The 18944-nt window shown below is 41.6% G+C and overlaps 1 protein-coding gene and 1 pseudogene across 11 annotated transcripts; one reads left to right on the top strand and one right to left on the bottom strand.

Annotated features, from left to right (window-relative positions):
- Nucleotides 1-73: 73 nt before the first annotated feature.
- Nucleotides 74-4791, bottom strand: HSPA5 (heat shock protein family A (Hsp70) member 5). Its single transcript, XM_077850654.1, has 9 exons — nt 4637-4791; nt 4336-4555; nt 4002-4233; nt 3407-3544; nt 2967-3079; nt 2482-2872; nt 2109-2346; nt 1632-1799; nt 74-980 (listed from the first exon to the last, which is right to left on the bottom strand). Exons 2-9 carry the CDS (start codon nt 4455-4457, stop codon nt 418-420), a joined length of 1965 nt encoding a protein of 654 aa, XP_077706780.1. The 5' UTR covers nt 4458-4555; nt 4637-4791; the 3' UTR covers nt 74-417.
- Nucleotides 3874-18923, top strand: LOC144285512 (hypoxanthine-guanine phosphoribosyltransferase pseudogene; annotated as a pseudogene). 10 transcript variants are annotated; one of them, XR_013353772.1, is made up of 3 exons: nt 4893-5062; nt 5254-5426; nt 10975-12203. The product of XR_013353772.1 is annotated as a hypoxanthine-guanine phosphoribosyltransferase pseudogene, transcript variant X1 (transcript). The 10 variants fall into 10 exon arrangements; XR_013353773.1 differs by having other exon boundaries at nt 4893-5058; XR_013353779.1 differs by lacking the exon at nt 10975-12203 and adding an exon at nt 18605-18923 and having other exon boundaries at nt 3874-5426.
- The last annotated feature ends 21 nt before the right edge of the window (nt 18924-18944 follow it).

Consider the following 18944-nt stretch of genomic DNA (forward strand, 5'->3'; position numbering starts at 1 on the left):
CTCCACACAAGTGGGAATATAACCTTGAGGCAAATGACTTAATTAGAAGCTTATCACAAAAATTAGACCAGTGTAAATAACAAACATTTATTGGTGTCACTTATGGTAGAAAAAGTTCCTACACCACATGTGCGTGACGCAATTGTTAAATAGAACATTTCCAAGGTGAACACACGCCCTAAAACCAGCTTTTTTACCCACTTTTTAAGATAGCCAATTCTTCCTTTCCCCCCACCCCAAGACATGTGAGCAACTGCTAATGAAAAGCAGTAAACAGCCACTTGGGCTATAGCATTTTCAACTCCACTCCAAGGTGAAGATTCCAATTACATTCGAGACTTAAGTTCTCTCAATTTTCTCCTAACGAAAGTTCCTGAGTCCAGTATTTACAATATTACAGCACTAGCAGAGCAATGTCTACAACTCATCTTTGTCTGCTGGTTCCTCATCACCAGTTGGGGGAGGGCCTGCACTTCCATAGAGTTTGCTGATAATTGGCTGAACAATTTCCTCCAGTTCCTTCTTTTTAGCCTTGAAATCTTCAATGTCAGCATCTTGGTGACTTTCTAGCCATTCAATCTTTTCCTCTACAGCTTTTTCCATGGTCTCCTTATCTTCAGAGGAGAGTTTACCTCCCAGCTTTTCTTTATCTCCAATCTGATTCTTTAGAGAATAGGCATAGCTTTCTAATTCATTTCTAGTATCAATGCGCTCCTTGAGCTTTTTGTCTTCCTCGGCAAACTTCTCAGCATCATTAACCATCCTTTCAATTTCTTCAGGTGTCAGGCGATTTTGATCATTGGTAATTGTGATCTTATTTTTGTTGCCCGTACCTTTGTCTTCAGCGGTCACACGAAGAATGCCATTCACATCTATCTCAAAGGTGACTTCAATCTGTGGGACTCCACGAGGAGCAGGAGGAATTCCAGTCAGATCAAAAGTTCCCAGGAGGTGATTGTCTTTTGTCAGGGGTCGTTCACCTAGAAGTTACACCAAAAAAACACTTGTTATTACTGACAAACATTAGTACATCTGAATACTTACACTTCAGTCTATTAGAGCTTACAGTGGCAAGGGCATGCTTATCAAGCTAAAAGTGGATATTGATCTATAAGGAGTAGCAAGTGAGACTATGTTAAGTTACTACTAACCTTTTTCTTTTTTTTTTTTTTTAAGATTTTATTTATTTATTTATTTATTCATGAGAGACACAGAGAGAGAGGCAGAGACAGAGGCAGGGGGAGAAGCAGGCTCCATGCAGGGAGCCTGATGCGGGACTCAATCCTGGGACTCCAGGATCATGCCCTGGGCTGAAGGCAGGCGCCAAACCGCTGAGCCACCCAGGCGTCCCTATGTTACTACTAACTTTTAATTGAACTTCATCGACATCATTATGAACTTTTCTTATTACATTTTAAGAGCCAGCTCAGAAGTTATCTTTATAGACAAACAGTGCCAGATAGGTAGGTAAGAATTAGATTTGGGGCTGACTCTACCAAACTGAACACTAGTCATATTGGGGAACCCTCATCTGAAGACAGCAGCTGTTTCTTTCCTCATTTCAATAGAATATATTAAGAAGTCATGCTTTTCAAAAACATACTATGTCATTCACAAATGTAGGGTTTTACCTTCATAGACCTTGATTGTAACAGTTGGTTGGTTATCAGAGGCTGTAGAAAAGATCTGAGACTTCTTGGTGGGCACCACAGTGTTCCTTGGAATCAGTTTGGTCATGACACCTCCCACAGTTTCAATACCAAGTGTAAGGGGACATACATCAAGCAGTACCAGATCACCTACAAAGGTAAGTTAACCAATGTTAAGTTCTAATTCAAGGGTCACAGGAGCACTACCAAGCAGTCTCCCCCTGAACTATTTAACTTTATCTTCTCCATCGTGCCATTTAATGCAAATCATTTCAGAAGCAGTGAATTAAAATAGCTGCTAATCATCTTGAAACTAACCCAGGTCTTGTCCTCAATTAACCCTTTATTAGCTGTGTGACCCTGCTGCTCATGTTCTATTGCTTTCTAAAGCAAGAGCTAATTATACTCTTCCTCTCAAGCTACTGAAGTACTGTGAAAGATGCTGTGATACTGCCATACCTGTATCTTGATCACCAGAAAGTACACCAGCCTGGACAGCAGCACCATATGCTACAGCCTCGTCTGGGTTTATGCCACGGGATGGCTCCTTGCCATTGAAGAACTCTTTAACCAGTTGTTGAATCTTTGGAATTCTAGTAGAGCCACCAACAAGAACAATTTCATCAATATCAGACTTCTTTAAGTCAGAATCCTCCAGCACCTTCTGGACAGGCTTCATGGTAGAACGGAACAGGTCCTAGAATAGGAAACACAATTATTGTGGTGATGCCTGTTCCACCCAGATATTGACTAAATATCTAAATGCAGTATCCTAAACACAGAGTCCAACTAGGTCTCATTAGCCAAGCAAAAAAAAAAACAAGGAATATACCATATTTAGCTCTTCAAATTTGGCCCGAGTCAGAGTCTCAGAGAAGTCTTCTCCTTCATAGAAGGACTCAATTTCAATTCTTGCTTGATGTTGAGAAGACAGGGCCCGTTTGGCTTTTTCTACCTCCCGCCGGAGTTTCTGCACAGCTCTGTTGTCTTTCCTAACATCTTTGCCAGTCTTCTTTTTGTAGAGTTTGATGAAGTGTTCCATGACACGTTGGTCAAAGTCTTCTCCACCCAGGTGAGTATCTCCATTAGTAGCCACAACTTCAAAGACACCATTGTCAATGGTGAGAAGAGACACATCAAAAGTTCCACCACCCAGGTCAAACACCAGGATATTCTTCTCCCCTTCCCTCTTATCCAAGCCGTAAGCAATAGCAGCTGCTGTACTGTTAACAGAATGAGAAAGAAAAAAATGACTTAGTTAAGTTTACATTCCCCCTATTTGGCAAATATGCCATTATTTCTGAATTTGACACTTACGGCTCATTAATGATCCTCATAACATTCAACCCAGCAATAGTGCCAGCATCTTTGGTTGCCTGGCGTTGGGCATCATTGAAGTAGGCTGGTACAGTAACAACTGCATGGGTTACCTAAAGAATAACAGGTAATTAAGTGTATATTATCAGATGGTTCAACTCTTATAGAAGTTGCACTCAAACCACCGCTTTAGTTTCTAAGACAATCTGCTGTTAGATGGGTATGTAATTTTACACCCCTGGATTTGCAAGCATTAAGTGGTAATGTAAAGTCCCTAATATTTGTTGAGCCTACAGTAAAATATGCAAGTAAATTAAAAATTGATTTATGAATGTCATTCAGACTCAAGTCATTAAAATACTAAAGGCATCTACACAACACAATAAATACAAGAATAGGGAAAATAAAATTAAACTTAACATTGTTCTTGAAATATTTACCTTCTTTCCCAAATAAGCCTCCGCAGTTTCCTTCATTTTGGTTAGAACCATGGCAGAAATTTCTTCAGGAGCAAATGTCTTTGTTTGCCCACCTCCAATATCAACTTGAATGTATGGTTTAGTCTTCTTCTCAACCACCTATTTTAAAGAATAATCATTAATTTCAGACACAGAAGCACGAACCTTTAAAACTTTAAAAAGAGGACTGAGTCCCACTTTCTCCCCCCATAGTTTGGTTTACTTTAGTCGCTTGGAGCTGAATATTGCCTAGAAATACTTAAGGAGTATGGATGCCTTATAAAGACAAGCCTCTTCGATTGTTTTTTTTTTTTTTTTTTTTTTTAAGATTTATTAACTATACAAACTATGCAGAGAGAATAGTCCTGTGGGAAGTGTCTTTATTTGCCGAGCTTACTTTGGCCATATTTGTAACATACCAAGATTACTCAATAAAAGTTATTACATGTACACCACGTTTGTATCCTTTCTGTTGTCTCAATTTTTCAGTAACTTATTATTCTTAAACACTCCGACCCCCCATCGCCCACTTTCTCTTCGGGTGAGAGGAAAAAAAAAAAAAAAAGCCCTATCGGACCTTGAAAGGCAAGAACTTGATGTCCTGTTGCACAGACGGGTCGTTCCATGTGCGGCCGATGAGCCGCTTGGCGTCGAAGACGGTGTTCTCGGGGTTGGAAGTGAGCTGGTTCTTGGCCGCATCGCCGATCAGACGCTCCCCTTCAGGCGTGAAGGCCACATAAGACGGCGTGATGCGATTGCCCTGATCGTTGGCGATGATCTCCACGCGGCCGTTCTTGAACACCCCGACGCTGGCGGAAACATCACCAAGAACGCAAGGAGTCAGCACCGCGGGTCTCCCGGCAGCGCAGGAGGCCACGCCCCATTCCCCCCTCTCCACAAACCCCACTCACCAGGAGTAGGTGGTGCCCAGGTCGATGCCGACCACCGTGCCCACGTCCTCCTTCTTGTCCTCCTCCTCGGCCCGCGCCGCGCCGAGCAGCAGCAGCACCGCAGCCACCAGGGACAGCTTCATCCTGCCGGCGCCGTAGGCCAGTGGGTCAGCAGTGAGTCGGGACGTCACGGACAATCCAACCACAGGCCGCAGCACCGGAGCGCACCGAGGAGACTGATCTGAGGGTACAAGGCCCGGGGTCAGCAGGAGCAGCAGACAAGGCGAAGGGCAGGTCCGGAAGGACAGGCCGCGGCGCTTACCTCTCAGACTCACAAAAATCCCCCAAGTCGATGAGTCTGTGATGTCTCAGCCAGCGTCGACCGCGCCGTCGCCGAGGCCGCTTATATACCCTCCCCCCAGCCCCGTCGTGGAGGCCACCGATTGGCGTAGGCGCTGCTCGTTGGAGGCCGCTGATTGGTCCAGGCCACCAAGCTGGCCGCCGCCGATTCGAAGCGGCCTCCTCCGCAGCTAACGTCACAGCTACGCCCCCCCGGCGGACTCATTGGCGGCCGGTAGCATCCGACAGCCGCCAATGGGAGGCAACATCCGCCCCACGCGCAGTCCTCATTGGCTCAGCAGCTGTCTGTCTCTTGTGCGACCTCTCACCCGGAGGCCGTTTCCGCTGGTAACGGCAGAAGTCCCGCCTTCACACTGGGCCCTCGGGGGCCGGGATTAGAGTGGAGTAGGTGATTCCCTCGAGGCTCTGGGTTTGGGTTCTTGGTTCTTTCTCCGCTGTTTGCTTGACCCTCCTCTCTCCTTCCTCTCGAAGCGGGAAGCGACTCTCCCCCTCTCCCCAGCCTCCAAACCCGCCCCAGGCAGGCAAGTCTCAGCGTAGATGCTGTGATCCCCTCAGAACAAATTTCTTTGCCCTTTACAGCCGCTACGGTTTGGGGGTGTCCGAGCCTCGGGGCGTTTTGTTCTCCCGCCCGCAGCCCTGTCCGGAGCCGTGCCCGGCCGCGGATAGTGGCTCCTAGACGTTCTTTCGGCCCTGCTCTCCCTAGCCAGGTACTTTTGTCTATACCAGGTTTCTCCACATTGCCCTACCCCACGGTAAGTCACAGGCCTGGCCATAGTAACTGGCTCCTCACCCTGAGTCCCCACCCCAGCGCGGCAACCCTCTGCTGAAGCGCTTCTCTACTAATGCCATCGCTCACTCCCTGCGATGTATTATTTTTCTGGCTTGCCGCTCCTTGCCTTCTCTTCTGCTCCTCCTTTTTTCCTCTGTGGCCCCGGGTTTTCTTTTGCAAGGCCTTGCTTGTCCTTTAGTCTTGATACCTTTCTAACTTCACTCTTCCTGGAAAAGGTCAGATTGTGCTTACAACCTGTAGCAAAAAAAAAAAATAATAATAATAATAATAATAGTCTACTATTTAATTTAGACTTACTGTGTGCCAACCATTGTTGTGTCTCCTATGTCATTCGGTCCTTACCGTTTAATACTTGGCATTTCCCATTTTCCGGATGAGAGATTGGGGACCGAAATATTAAATAACTAAGTTAAAGTCCTAGAGCTGGTGAGTGATGGAGTTAGAAGAGATATCCGAGTCAGCTTAGCTCCCTAGTCAATACTCTAAATTTTTTTTAAAAAATTACTAAATTCATTCAACAGATCTTTTTGGAGCACCTACTATGGGCAGACCAGAAGCCTGATACAGAATATTTTGAGGTGCTTTACAAAGAATGGATGGGACATTGTCAAAATCAGGAACTGATGACTCCAGTGTTTTTCCACTAAATATATTCTTGAAATCCATGGGTATTCATAATACTACATCCGAATAGCACTGAAACATCTAACACACAGTTTACTAAGATGCTGAGCCTAGGAGTCAGTACTAAAGAATTTTCCTTTCTCAAGGTTATGCTGGTGACTCAGAATTGACTATGGAAGTTGCATCACCCATCTTACAACAGGGCTTGTAATACTGCTGTAACACTGACCCTCTCTATAGGTTGCATCAGTTCACATCAAGATAGAAATCACCATCAAGCCACATTACAGCTTCATTTCAAGCAAACTTTGTGTATATAACATCCATTTACATCAAAAAGCTCTCAGTTTCAGCCTTGTCTTTGATAGAGTAATCTTTTGCAACTCTTCTTCTTCTTTTTTTTTTTTTTTCTCTAAGATTTAGAAAAGTAATATCTGGCTAACTTTCAAAGGGAATGGGTATATTGGTGGTTGTAGTATTTTTTAAAAACTAGGTATATTAGGTATATGTTAGAGTATATTCCAAAGTGCAATCACTTCTGGTTTGAATAGAAAAGTGCATAGATAAATCTAGTTTCCTGAATGTTAAATACCAATAATAGTATTGGTGCCAGTTACCAATATTTAAGCACAATATTTAAACACTTGATGTGCATTATCTCTTTTTAATTCTTATGAAAGCATTTCTTTCTTTTTTTTTTTTTTAATTTTTATTTATTTATGATAGTCACACAGAGAGAGAGAGAGAGGCAGAGACACAGGCAGAGGGAGAAGCAGGCTCCATGCACCGGGAGCCCGACGTGGGATTCGATCCTGGGTCTCCAGGATCACGCCCTGGGCCAAAGGCAGGCACCAAACCACTGCGCCACCCAGGGATCCCAGCATTTCTTTCTTTAACCCTTATTTTTAGAGCTAAGGAATCTGAAGCCCCAAGAGGTGAAGAAATTTGCCCAGGAGATCACACAGCTTAAAAGATAGGGAGCCAGGATTTGAGCCTTGGAAATTTGGTTTTTAATTTCTGTAGTCAAGACTGTCATCCTGATCTTTGGCTTTATAAGATTTATGTCTTGTTTAGGATATAGAATAGTGGCCTAGTTTGCAAGTGTTTTGATAATGAGTGATAGACAAATGTAGATTTTTATCCAGTAATTTAAACCAGCTCATTTCACTTGTACTCCTATGGGTAAGATAGTAGATTTCTATTTCTCATCTGATCTCAGAAAGCTAGGCAGAGTTAGGACTGATTAGATTTGGATATCACTTGGTTTCTAAATCTTCCTTTCTGAAAGGGAATTAAAGACATAGAACAGAAAGGAAAAGGAAAAGGCTTATAGAATTGGCAAATTGAATGTTTTAGACACCGATAATTGAGATTTTTCCGCATCCTTTGTTAAAGAAAATATTCAGCAAGAGATAAGGTACATGATCTTGGAAAAAAACAACCTACAAGAGCCTCAGTTTCTTCATCTATTGAATGTCAGAGATTTCTGTCCTGTCTCTCCTAGTGGTTTGTTTCAAGGACCAGATAAGAAACTGTGTGAAGAAAAAAAAAAAAAAAAGAAAAGAAACTACGTGAAAGTGTTTGGGAAGTTGTAGAATAATAGAGATGCTACTAATCATGTGAATGTACTATGAGAAGACATTTTATTTTATTTTATTATTATTTTTAGAAGACATTTTAGAACCTCTTCAAGAAAACCACTTCTTTTTTTTTAATTTAATTGACTTTTATTTTATTTTATTTTTTATTTATTTTTATTTATTTATTTATTCATGAGAGACTCACAGAGAGAGAAGCAGAGACACAGGCAGAGGGAGAAGCAGGCTCCATGCAGGAAGCCTGATGTGAGACTTGATCCTGGGACTCCAGGATCACTCCCTGGGCTGAAGGCAGGCGCTTAACCGCTGAGCCACCCAAGGATCCCCATGAAAACCACTTCTTAAGGGTCAATTTTCTTTCCCCACTTTTTAAGGGTCAAGATTTCTTTCAATGGAAAATAATGTTTGGTGATTATGTTGAATCTGACGGATTTTTTGAAATATTTTTTAAAACGCTCTAATTACTCTCCTATATTGACTACATAGCTGTCTTTTTTATTAAGCTACTGGGCCTCAACCTTCATTAAACAATTCAAGAATAAAACAAAAGTGTCTCCCTGATTCCTCAGCCCCTGAGCTAGGAACAATAACTAGGTATAAATCATGTAGCAGGTTTTTTTGTGCCTTTTTTTTTTTAAGATTTTATAGATATATTCATGAGAAACAGAGACAAAAGGCAAAGGAAGCAGGCTCCCTGCGGAGAGCCCCGGGGAGCCCAATGTGGGACTTGATCCCAGGACCCCAGGATCAACACCTGAGCCAAAGGCTGATGATCAACCACTGAGGCACCCAGGCATCCCTTTTTGTGCTTTTGAAAGTGCAGTGTGCTGTGCAATTAGTCTTCTTTGCCATGACTTTTTTTTTTTGTCTTGACTTTTTAAAAGTGAATCTTATAATTAATAGGGAAACTTCCCCACATACAAATGAAAAGTTGCAAGTAATGCATCTTCTTTGTGTGTGTGTGCGTGTGTGTGTGTGTGTGTGTGTAAGGCATGTAGGAGGGCATTCTGTGTCAGTGTGATAGAAAAGCCCATGGGGTTTGAAAACATAAAAACTAGAGAGTTCTGGTTCTGTCCCTTAACTAGCTATGATTTAGGGCAAGTCACACTGTCTGAGGCTCTGTTTACTTGTCTGTAAAATGTATATAATTTTGCCTCTCGGGATCACTGGGTGGCGCAGCGGTTTGGCGCCTGCCTTTGGCCCAGGGCATGATCTTGGAGACCCAGGATCGAATCCCACGTCGGGCTCCCAGTGCATGGAGCCTGCTTCTCCCTCTGCCTATGTCTCTGCCTCTCTCTCTCTCTGTGACGATCATAAGTAATAAATAAAAATTTATTTAAAAAAAAAAATTTTGCCTCTCAAAGTGGTTGTTATGATGATAAAGGTATTTGATTTGTTGTAAAGCATTTTAGTTTTATACAGAAGTTTTAATTTTTCTTATTTTTTAAAGATTTTATTTATTTATTTATTAGAGCACAAACAGGGGGAGTGGCAGGCAGAAGTAGAGGGAGAAGCAGGCTCCCCACTGAGCAGGGAGCCCAATGTGGGGGCTCCATCCTAGGACCCTAGTAGGATCACAACCTGAGCCAAAGGCAGACATTTAACCAACTGAGCCACCCCTGTGCCCCTAATTTTTCTTCTGTTTTATATTTTCCTTTGAAGTAAAATAAGCTAACTTTATAGAATTTGAGTGATAATATTTGATATTTATCTTAAATTTCTAAATTTTTAAAATAGGAAATACAGGGGCACCTGGCTAGCTCAATCAGAGGAATGTGCCACTCTTGATCTCTGGGTCATGAGTTCAAGCACCATGTTTGGTGTAGAGATTACTTAAATCCATATATATATGTATATATACTTGAAAATAAAATGGGAAATATAAATGCATGGTATAAAATTTAAAAGACAAAACATATAAATATACAATGAATGTAAGTTTGCCTGCCACCCATCTCTAGCCTTATTCCTCTACACTGGTAAAGGTAAGCATTGTCATCACTTTCTTGTGCAACCTAGAGAGGACTTATTCATATTCATACACAGTGTGTGTCTATGCCTGTTTTATAACTAGTGATGGATCATGGTACTGCATACATGGTTCTGCTTCCATCCAGTTAGCTATATTTCTTGGAGATTGTCACAAATCCACTGCTCCCCCTTTAATATCAGTAGTAGCTACTCTTAATGGAATATTTACTGTGTGCTGGATGTTTGCATATCTTAAACCTCTGTTATAAATTGCGATATGAATACAGAAAAGTATGTAAGATGCAATAGTACAGTATGAATAATCATAATATAAATCCCTAGGTATTCAATATCCAAGTCAAGAAAAAGAATGTTGTCAGCACTCAGAAGTCCTCACTTTTGGGGCAGCCCCCGTGGTGCAGCGGTTTAGCACCGCCTGCAGCCCAGGGTGTGATCCTGGAGACCTGGGATCGAGTCCCACATCAGGCTCCTTGCATGGAGCCTGCTTCTCCCTCTGCCTGTGTCTCTGCCCCTCTCTCTCTCTCTCTGTTTCTCATGAATAAATAAATAATTCTTTAAAAAAAAAGAAGTCCTCGCTTTTTCACCCCAACTGATCCTAATTCCTTCTTCCCTGAAGAAGTTAACTTCTCTTTATTGTTACAGTCTTTAGAATTTTATCATTTATTGTATTAGCTTCTTTTTTTTTTTAAGATTTTATTTATTTATGAGAGACACAGAGAGAAGCTCCATGCAGGAAGCCAAATGTGGGACTTGATCCCTGGACTCAAGGATCATGCCCTGGGCTGAAGGCAGGTGCCAAACCGCTGAGCCACCCAGGGATCCCCTATCGTATTAGCTTCTCTCTTCATTGCTATAACTTGATAAGCAGTAGATCCAGGCCTTCCACCTTCAGGAGTATCTTTTGTTATTCTTGGTACTTGTATTTTCATATAAATTTTAGAATTAGCTTGTCAAGTTGGCAAAACAAACCGACTATATATTGTTAAGGTAGGAAAATAAATTAACGGTATGATAATATACCATTATTTTAAAGTAAGCTTTATAAAGTCTTAAATCTTGACTTCTGTATTCTAGAATTGTTAAAAAATTGCATGAATTTAGTGCTTAAAATTTATCAGGAATGAACAATTTTCCATTTTGAAATGACAAATTATGTTACTTTAAGATGTTGAAATATTATGTAGCTGTTAAAATTGTTGATATCTATGTTTTTCAAAGAGTAAATTGTAAGTATGTTATTTTTTTGATCTACATTTTCTTGTTATTTAAAAAAAAAAATTCCTGTTTATCTATCAGGAACTTACGAAGCTTGAAAAACCTTTAAGAACTTAACTCTAAAGGTAATACAGAAGAGAACTGCCCTCAGTCCACGCACCGGCCAGCTCCATTATGGCAAGCCGAAGCCCCAGCATTGTGATTAGTGATGATGAACCAGGTTATGACCTAGATTTGTTTTGTATACCTAATCATTATGCTCAGGATTTGGAAAAGGTATTTATTCCTCATGGATTAATTATGGACAGGACAGAACGGCTTGCACGAGATGTGATGAAGGAGATGGGAAGCCATCACATTGTAGCCCTATGTGTACTCAAGGGGGGCTATACATTCTTTGCTGACCTGCTGGATTACATTAAAGCACTGAACAGAAATAGTGATAGGTCCATTCCTATGACTGTGGACTTCATTAGACTGAAAAGCAACTGTAGTGACCAGTCAACAGGGGACATAAAAGTAATTGGTGGAGATGACCTCTCAACTTTAACTGAAAAGAATGTCTTGATTGTTGAAGATCTCATTGACACAGGCAAAACAATGCAAACCTTGCTTTCCTTGGTCGCGCAGTATAATCCAAAAATGGTCAAGGTTGCAAGCTTGCTGGTGAAAAGGACTCCTCGAAGTACTGGTTATAGACCAGACTTTGTTGGATTTGAAATTCCAGACAAGTTTGTTGTAGGATATGCCCTTGACTATAATGAATATTTTAGAGATTTGAATCATGTTTGTGTCATTAGTGAAACTGGAAAAGCAAAATACAAAGCCTAAGATGAGAGTTCAGTTTGCAAACATCTAGAGTCCCATTGAAATCACTAGTGAAATAATCAAATGTTCTAGTTCTGTGGCAACATAGAGGGGCTTACTGCATGTATTGTCTTAAGAATTTTATCTATTTGGTATGTTTGTTAGAAATGTCATTTGCTGCATTACTGAAGTTTTTATTTGCACTATGAGCCTATAGACCATCAGTTCCTTTGGGTGGATTGTTGTTTGACTTGTGAATGAAAAATTTCTTAAACCACACTACTGTTGAATGAAACTATTGAAATTGTATCTGTAGGAAACATTTAAAGAGAAAATATATTAGTATTTAATTGGTATTTTAATATTTATGTATTCAGGAAAAAACAAGTGATTGAATATTGTTAATTATACTACTGTATGTTTAGAAAAGTAAGAAGCAGTTTTTGTATCAATGACAGCATGCAAGACGTATTGTTTTATTGGATAAACCATGTGTCCTTGAATTATGTTAGTGTTTCAGTGGTATTAACTGTATTTCCCCAGTTCAGATTATTTCTGGTGAGTCTTTGTCAACAGTTTATACAAATCAATAAATTCCAAAAAACTTTAAAAAATAAATAAAAGTAATACAAGAGAACAAAAAAGGTCAGTGAAAGATGTGCAAGATATAATTACATTAAAGATTATTTCATACATTATGATTAATCATAGGTTAAACCAAATACAGGTAACACATAAAAATTTTACGTTGCATTAATAACATGACAGCTTCCATCAGTCTGGACATCCTTGATACTGATAAAAGATAAGGTGTTTTTTTGTTTTAAGTGGGCTCCACACCCAGGATGGAGCCCAACACGAGGCTTGAACTGATGACCCAGAGATCAAGACCTGAGTGAGATTGAATCAGATGCTTAACCAACTGAACCACCAAGGCACTCTGGGAGAATAAGGTTCATAATAGATTTCACTGGGCTGAAGTGCAAATTGCATGATTTATGTCTCTATTCTATAGCAGTCTTTTTCTTCATTTTCAGTGTTTTCACATTTTAGGCTTTTATCTGTTGCCCTCAACTTAGCCAATAATGAAAAATTCTTTGGCAAATGTTACAAAACCATATTGGATGTGAATTGCTCGGGCCTTGGAAGGATCCCCAGGCAAGTGAGAGGCTCTAAATCATAAACTCCATCAGCTTCATAGTAAATCCACCTCTGAGCACTGCTACTATTTCTGAGCCTGCCAGTGGGGGCCAGTGTGGGACAACCAAGGGCCCAGAACATGGGGTAGGGTTATGACTGTAGCCTTGTCCTTTGCTTGGAACTGGGCTGTTCCAAAGGCCAAAAAGCATTTTATGAAGAAATACTCTCTGCCATCTATGTAGAACAGCTTCCACACATGTCTTTCTGGATTTTTTGTTTGTTTAAAGATTGCTGGAGCTTTAGAAAATTTTTCCTGTGGGGCCCCAGGGTGGCTCAGTCAGTTGAGCACATCTGCCTTCTGCTTTGGGTTGTGATCCTGAGGTCTTGGAATTGAAGCCCACCTTGGGCTCCCTGCTTGGGGAGTCTGCTTCTCCTTCTATCTCTGGCCCTCCTCCCTGCTACTGTGCTCTCTGTCTCTCAAATAAATCTTAAAAAAAATTTTCTTTCCCTTAAACATTTTTTAAAACTATGTTAAAAATAACATAGTTAATTCACATGTATTTTTTATTCAGAATGTACAGTGAATCTAAATGTCCCTCAGTAGGGGATGCTAAGCAAACTACGGTAGGTGATACTATGGAAATACTGTGCAAAGTTTCAAAACCGAGGTAGATTTCTATGTATTGATATGGAATGAAGCTCGGGATATTTATTTATTTACTTACTTATTTTAAAGATTTTATCTATTTATTCATGAAAGACACAGAAAGGCAGAGACATAGGCAGAGGGAGATGTAGGCTCCTTGCAGGGTGCCTGATGTGGGACTCAATCTCAGGACCCTGGGACCTCGACCCAAGCCAAAGGCAGATGCTCAATCACTGAGTCACTCAGGTGTCCCAGGATTGATCGATTTATTTATTTATTTATTTATTTATTTATTTATTTATTTAGATTTTATTTATTTATTCATAAGAGACACACAGAGAGAGGCAAGACATAGGCAGAGGGAGAGGCAGGCTCCATGCAGGAGGCCCAATGTGGGACTCGATCCCGGGTCTCCAGGATCGCGCCCTGGGCCAAAGGGCACCAAACCGCTGCGCCACCCAGGGTTCCCCCAGGATTTATTTTTACTTTATTTTATTTTTTTTTTTAAATTTTTTATTTATTTATGATAGTTACAGAGAGAGAGAGGCAGAGACACAGGCAGAGGGAGGAGCAGGCTCCATGCACCGGGAGCCCGACGTGGGATTCGATCCCGGGTCTCCAGGATCGCGCCCTGGGCCAAAGGCAGGCGCCAAACCGCTGCGCCACCCAGGGATCCCAGGATTTATTTTTAAATGATAACAGAATGGTATGTACAACGTGATCCTATTTGTGTTAAATAACCTCCCTCCCCAATCTAGACAGATACCTGTCATTGACAAGAGTGACTCCCTCTGGGTAGAATTGGACGGGAATTGAGAGGATTTTTTTTTAAGATTTTATTTATTTATTCATGAAAGACACAGAGAGAGAGAGAGAGAGAGAGGCAGAGACACAGGCAGAGGGAGAAGCAGGCTCCATGCAGGGAGCTTGATGTGGGAACTTGATCCCGGGACTCCAGGATCACGCCCTGGGCCAAAGGCAGGCACTAAACCGCTGAGCCACCCAGGGAGTCCCAAAAGGATTTTTTTTTATTTATTTGTATTGTATATATATATTTTTAAGACCAAGAATGAATTTTTGTATTGCTTAATTGAAAGTGAATTTTAGAAAACAAATGTAGTGAACGTAATGGTTCAGTTAGCTTTTTAGCATTTAATTTTGTTTTTTAAGATTTTATTTATTTATTCATGATAACACAGAGAGAGAGGCAGAGACACAGGCAGAGGGAGAACCAGGCTCCATTGCAGGGAGCCCAACGGGGACTCGATCCCAGGTCTCCAGGATCATGCCGTGGGCTGAAGGTGGCGCTAAACTGCTGAGCCATCCGGGCTGCCCAGTATTTAATATTTTTAAAAAAGATTTTTATTTATTTTGAGAGAGAGGGAGAGTACACAAGCAGGGGGAAGGGGCAGAGGAAGAAGCAGACTTCACCAAATAGAACCCTGGGATCATGACCTGAGCCGAAGGCAGATGCTTAAACAAGTAAGCCACCCAGGTGTCCCCTTAGTGTTAAATGTTTTAAATGTTTGCCTGCTATTTGAATTTGAACTGTGTCATAGTATAGCAGCTTACATTTGTTTTACTTTGTGGTTTCCAAGCATTCGCCTGACTTCTTTGATCTTGTCCTCCTAACAACTTCATGGGATATAGAGGGTTGGTGACATCTTTGTTTTACAGTTGAAAATATAGTCTCAGAGTTCATAGTAAAATTATGAATTCCCTGCTGTGTTGGTTTCTATTCACGTCATTGCTGTATTTATTTATCACTTTGTGTATAATTTAATTGACTCAGATGAGACACTAAGATTAATCTTTCCACAGGCTATGGCTTTCCAGAGACAAATCTTCTGTGTGCCAAATAAGAAAAGTCACATAATAGGTGAAGCCCTTGTTTCTACCCTTACATCTTGCTCTTCCACTTTTTTTTTTAAGATTTTATTTATTTATTCATGAGAGACACACAGAGGGAGGCAGAGACATAGGCAGAGGGAGAAGCAGGCTCCACGCAGGGAGTCTGATGTGGGACCCGATCCCTCCAGGATCATGCCCTGGGCTGAAGGGAGCGCTAAGCCACTGAGCCACCCAGGCTGCCCGCTCTTCCATTTTCTGATCTTCCTTTCTGGATGTGACCCTAGTTTTCTTTCTGGTATGGTCTGTTCTTAATTAAGTGTCATATTTCTTTCCTAAGTATAGATGCATGCTATGTTAAAAATGTTACTTTTCCCTGGGGCATGTACTTTTTAATTAGGATCTCTTGAGGAACAACCTCTAAATTCATACAAATGCAGGTGTTAGATTAGATGATCTTTGAGAATCAACTATAATACCCATGATTCAATGTATCTATACTAATGATGACATTTCAGAAAGCTTTCACAGACCTAAGGATAAAATAATTTTTTTCAGGGATGCCTGGGTGGCTCAGCAGTGGAGCGTCTGCTTTCTGCTTAGGTCGTGATCCTGGAGACCCGGGATCGAGTCCCACATCAGGCTCCCTGCGTGGAGCCTGCTTCTCCCTCTGCCTGTGTCTCTGCCTCTCTCTCTCTCTGTGTCTCTCATGAATAAATAAAAATCTTTAAAAAATAATTTTTTTCAGAAATATTTGTAAAAGCCCCCTCAGATCACTTTGCACCTGCTTTCTGGGCATACCAGTGAAACTGTGCACAAACAGAAGCAAAGAAAAATTTTTTAAAAAAAGTTTTTAAGTGGGGATCCCTGGGTGGCTCAGCAGTTTAGCACCTGCCTTCAGCCCAAGGCATGATCCTGAAGTTCCGGGATCGAGTCCCACGTCAGGCTCCCAGCATGGAGCCTGCTTCTCCCTCTGCCTGTGTCTCTGCCTCTGTGTGTGTGTGTGTGTGTGTGTGTGTGTGTGATGAATAAATAAATAAAATCTTTGTAAAGTTTTTAAGTAATTTCTACACTCAACATGGGGCTTGAACTCATGACATTGAGATCAAGAGTCACATGCTCTGCCAACTGAACCAGCCAGGCTCCCCAAGAAGCTTTTTTTTTCTTTTTAAAGACTTATCCATGACACACACACACACACACACACACACACAGACACATGCAGGGATCCTGATGTGGGACTCCATCCTGGGACTCCAGGATCACGCCCTGGACCAAAGGAGGCACTAAACTGCGGAGCCACCCAGGGATTCCCCCCAAGAAGATTTTTTTTAAAGATTTTTTATTTATTTATTCACGAGAGACACAGAGAGAGAGATAGAGGCAGAGACACAGGCAGAGGGAGAAGCAGGCCCCATGCAGGGAGCCAGACGTGGGACTGGATTCCGGGTCTCCAGAATCACACCCTGGGCTGAAGGCAGCACTAAATCGCTGAGCCACCGGGGCTACCCCAAACTCAGAATTTTTTTAAAAAGCTTCTTGGGGGACAGCCCCGGTGGCTCAGTGGTTTAGCGCCACCTTCAGCCCCGGGGTGTGATCCTGGAGACCGGGGATAGTCCCAAGTCAGGCTCCCTGCATGGGGCCTGCTTCTCCCTCTGCCTGTGTCTCTGCTCTCTCTCTCTGTCATGAATAAATAAATAAAATCTTTAAAAAAAATTCTGAGTTTGTCACTACTCTTGGATTCTGTAACAGAGTAGTCTAAGGGAGAGTATGGAGTTAGGAATCTGAAGAACTGAGCTCTAATCAAGATTCAGTATGAATTTCTTAACTACGGGTACATAACTGCATATCCTTGTATATTAGGGAAGGCTAGTGTTGTAGTGGAAAGAAAAGAGCTTTAGCCAGTGTTCATTGTTTATTCATCCTACTCATTTTAAAAAATAGGAACAAAAATATTTATTACATCCTAGGCAGTATGCCAGGTTCCAGAGGAACAGTGGTAAATAAGATCGGGTTCTCTGCCCTCAAGGAGTACTATTTATTGATTATGAGCATCTTTTCACCCCTTGAGTTCACTTTTCCATGTGTAAAAGATGTTGAGAACACTAGTACATATTCCATAAGAATTACAGTTGTAGTGATCCGCTGTTCTAAAGTAGGGGCTGTATTCCTTGGGTGTGCTGGGTGGGGGGAAAAATTGAAATCTGCCTATAGTTCAAGCTCTTCACTTATAAATGAAGTAGGGCTCAAAATGATTGACCATCCCAGTGCTTGTTTCACAACCATCAAGAACTTTTTGGAACTTTTGGGGCCGTTTCCTTCCTCTCCTCCATGGCATGTGTGCTCCAGCCTATCTAGAGTACTCAGTGTTAAGTGAAAGCAAACCGTGAATGTATTTATACATACATTTTGCTCAGGCTGCAATCTTCCTTAGCAATCCTCACATGCCATCTTCTTGAAATCCAGCCATTTGGTAGCTCCAAGTATCTTCTTACAGTCATGGCCACTCAACTTGTTGAAACCTGTCTCAGTGATTCTCATAGAGCTCTATACCTCAGCTTATTATTATGATCTTTAATCTGTGTGAGTTACTCTTTCAGCCTAGATCGTAAACTGTGTCTTGTCGCTTTTGCATTCCCCTGGTGCTTTGGGCAATGCTTTATTTTTATTTTTTTTTAACATGTTTTTAAAAGATTTTATTTATTCATGAGAGACACACAGAGAGAGGCAAAGACATTGGCAGAGGGAGAAGCAGGCTCCCTGCGGGGAGCCTGATGTGGGACTGGATCCTAGGACCCTTGGATCAGGACCTGAGCCAAAGTCAGACACTCAACCACTGAGCCACCCCGGTGCCCCTTTGGGCTTTAAAACAGAGCTGATAAATACCCTTTGATTGAACTGAATTCTTCAGTAGCAGGGCAATATAGTAGCCGTAATACCTGACCAGCTAACTAACTACAGAACGTTATTGTGGTAATAACAGGAGGCAATAACAGGAAGCAAATTTCGACAGTTTTTAAGGCAATATACATCAAGGGGAATGATTAAATGGAAAGCAATGGGAGCTGATTCACATTTGAAATAGTTGGAAAACTCAGTAGTAGTACTTTTTTGTTTGCCTGGAGACACTCCCAGTGTTGGAGGACATAATCATTGCTTTCAGTTTTTTTTGAAAGACTGTGGGACGGAAAACATTATCAGAACTACTAGCAGTGGAAGGAAGTAAAAGGGAAGCCTATTCCACCTAAGACAGGCCTTTCTAACTTCTAGAGCAGTCCAAGAGTGGAGCAGGCTACCTCCGGTTAAGACGGTGAGCGCGCCCTGAAATTCGAACTGCGGGAAGAGAAGGTGGAAGATCCATCTGGCTGGAATGTACAAGAGTGAATTCCTACCTGGGCTGGAAATTGGGACTTCACGACCGTTAAGGTGTCTTCCAACTCTTAAGGTTTCTAGGACTGTTCAGCTCTGTTCACCTGACATTTGAATGACCCTAAATCATTTCTGTAAAATAAAAATTCATCAGATAAATCAATCTAAAACACTATATGGTCAGAGGGAGCCTGCTTCTCCCCCTGCCTATGTTCCTGCCTCTGTGTTTCTCATGAATAAA

The sequence above is a fragment of the Canis aureus genome, chromosome 16, assembly GCF_053574225.1.
Source record: "Canis aureus isolate CA01 chromosome 16, VMU_Caureus_v.1.0, whole genome shotgun sequence".
NCBI lineage: Eukaryota > Metazoa > Chordata > Mammalia > Carnivora > Canidae > Canis > Canis aureus.

Excerpts from the sequence above, each read along its gene's own strand:
- HSPA5 (XM_077850654.1), bottom strand. The coding sequence starts at position 4,457 with ATGAAGCTGTCCCTGGTGGCTGCGGTGCTGCTGCTGCTCGGCGCGGCG. Across the intron at positions 4,234-4,335 it reads CTGGGCACCACCTACTCCTG|CGTCGGGGTGTTCAAGAACG; the intron begins GTGAGTGGGGTT and ends TGTTTCCGCCAG. Across the intron at positions 3,545-4,001 it reads TCAAGTTCTTGCCTTTCAAG|GTGGTTGAGAAGAAGACTAA; the intron begins GTCCGATAGGGC and ends TCTTTAAAATAG.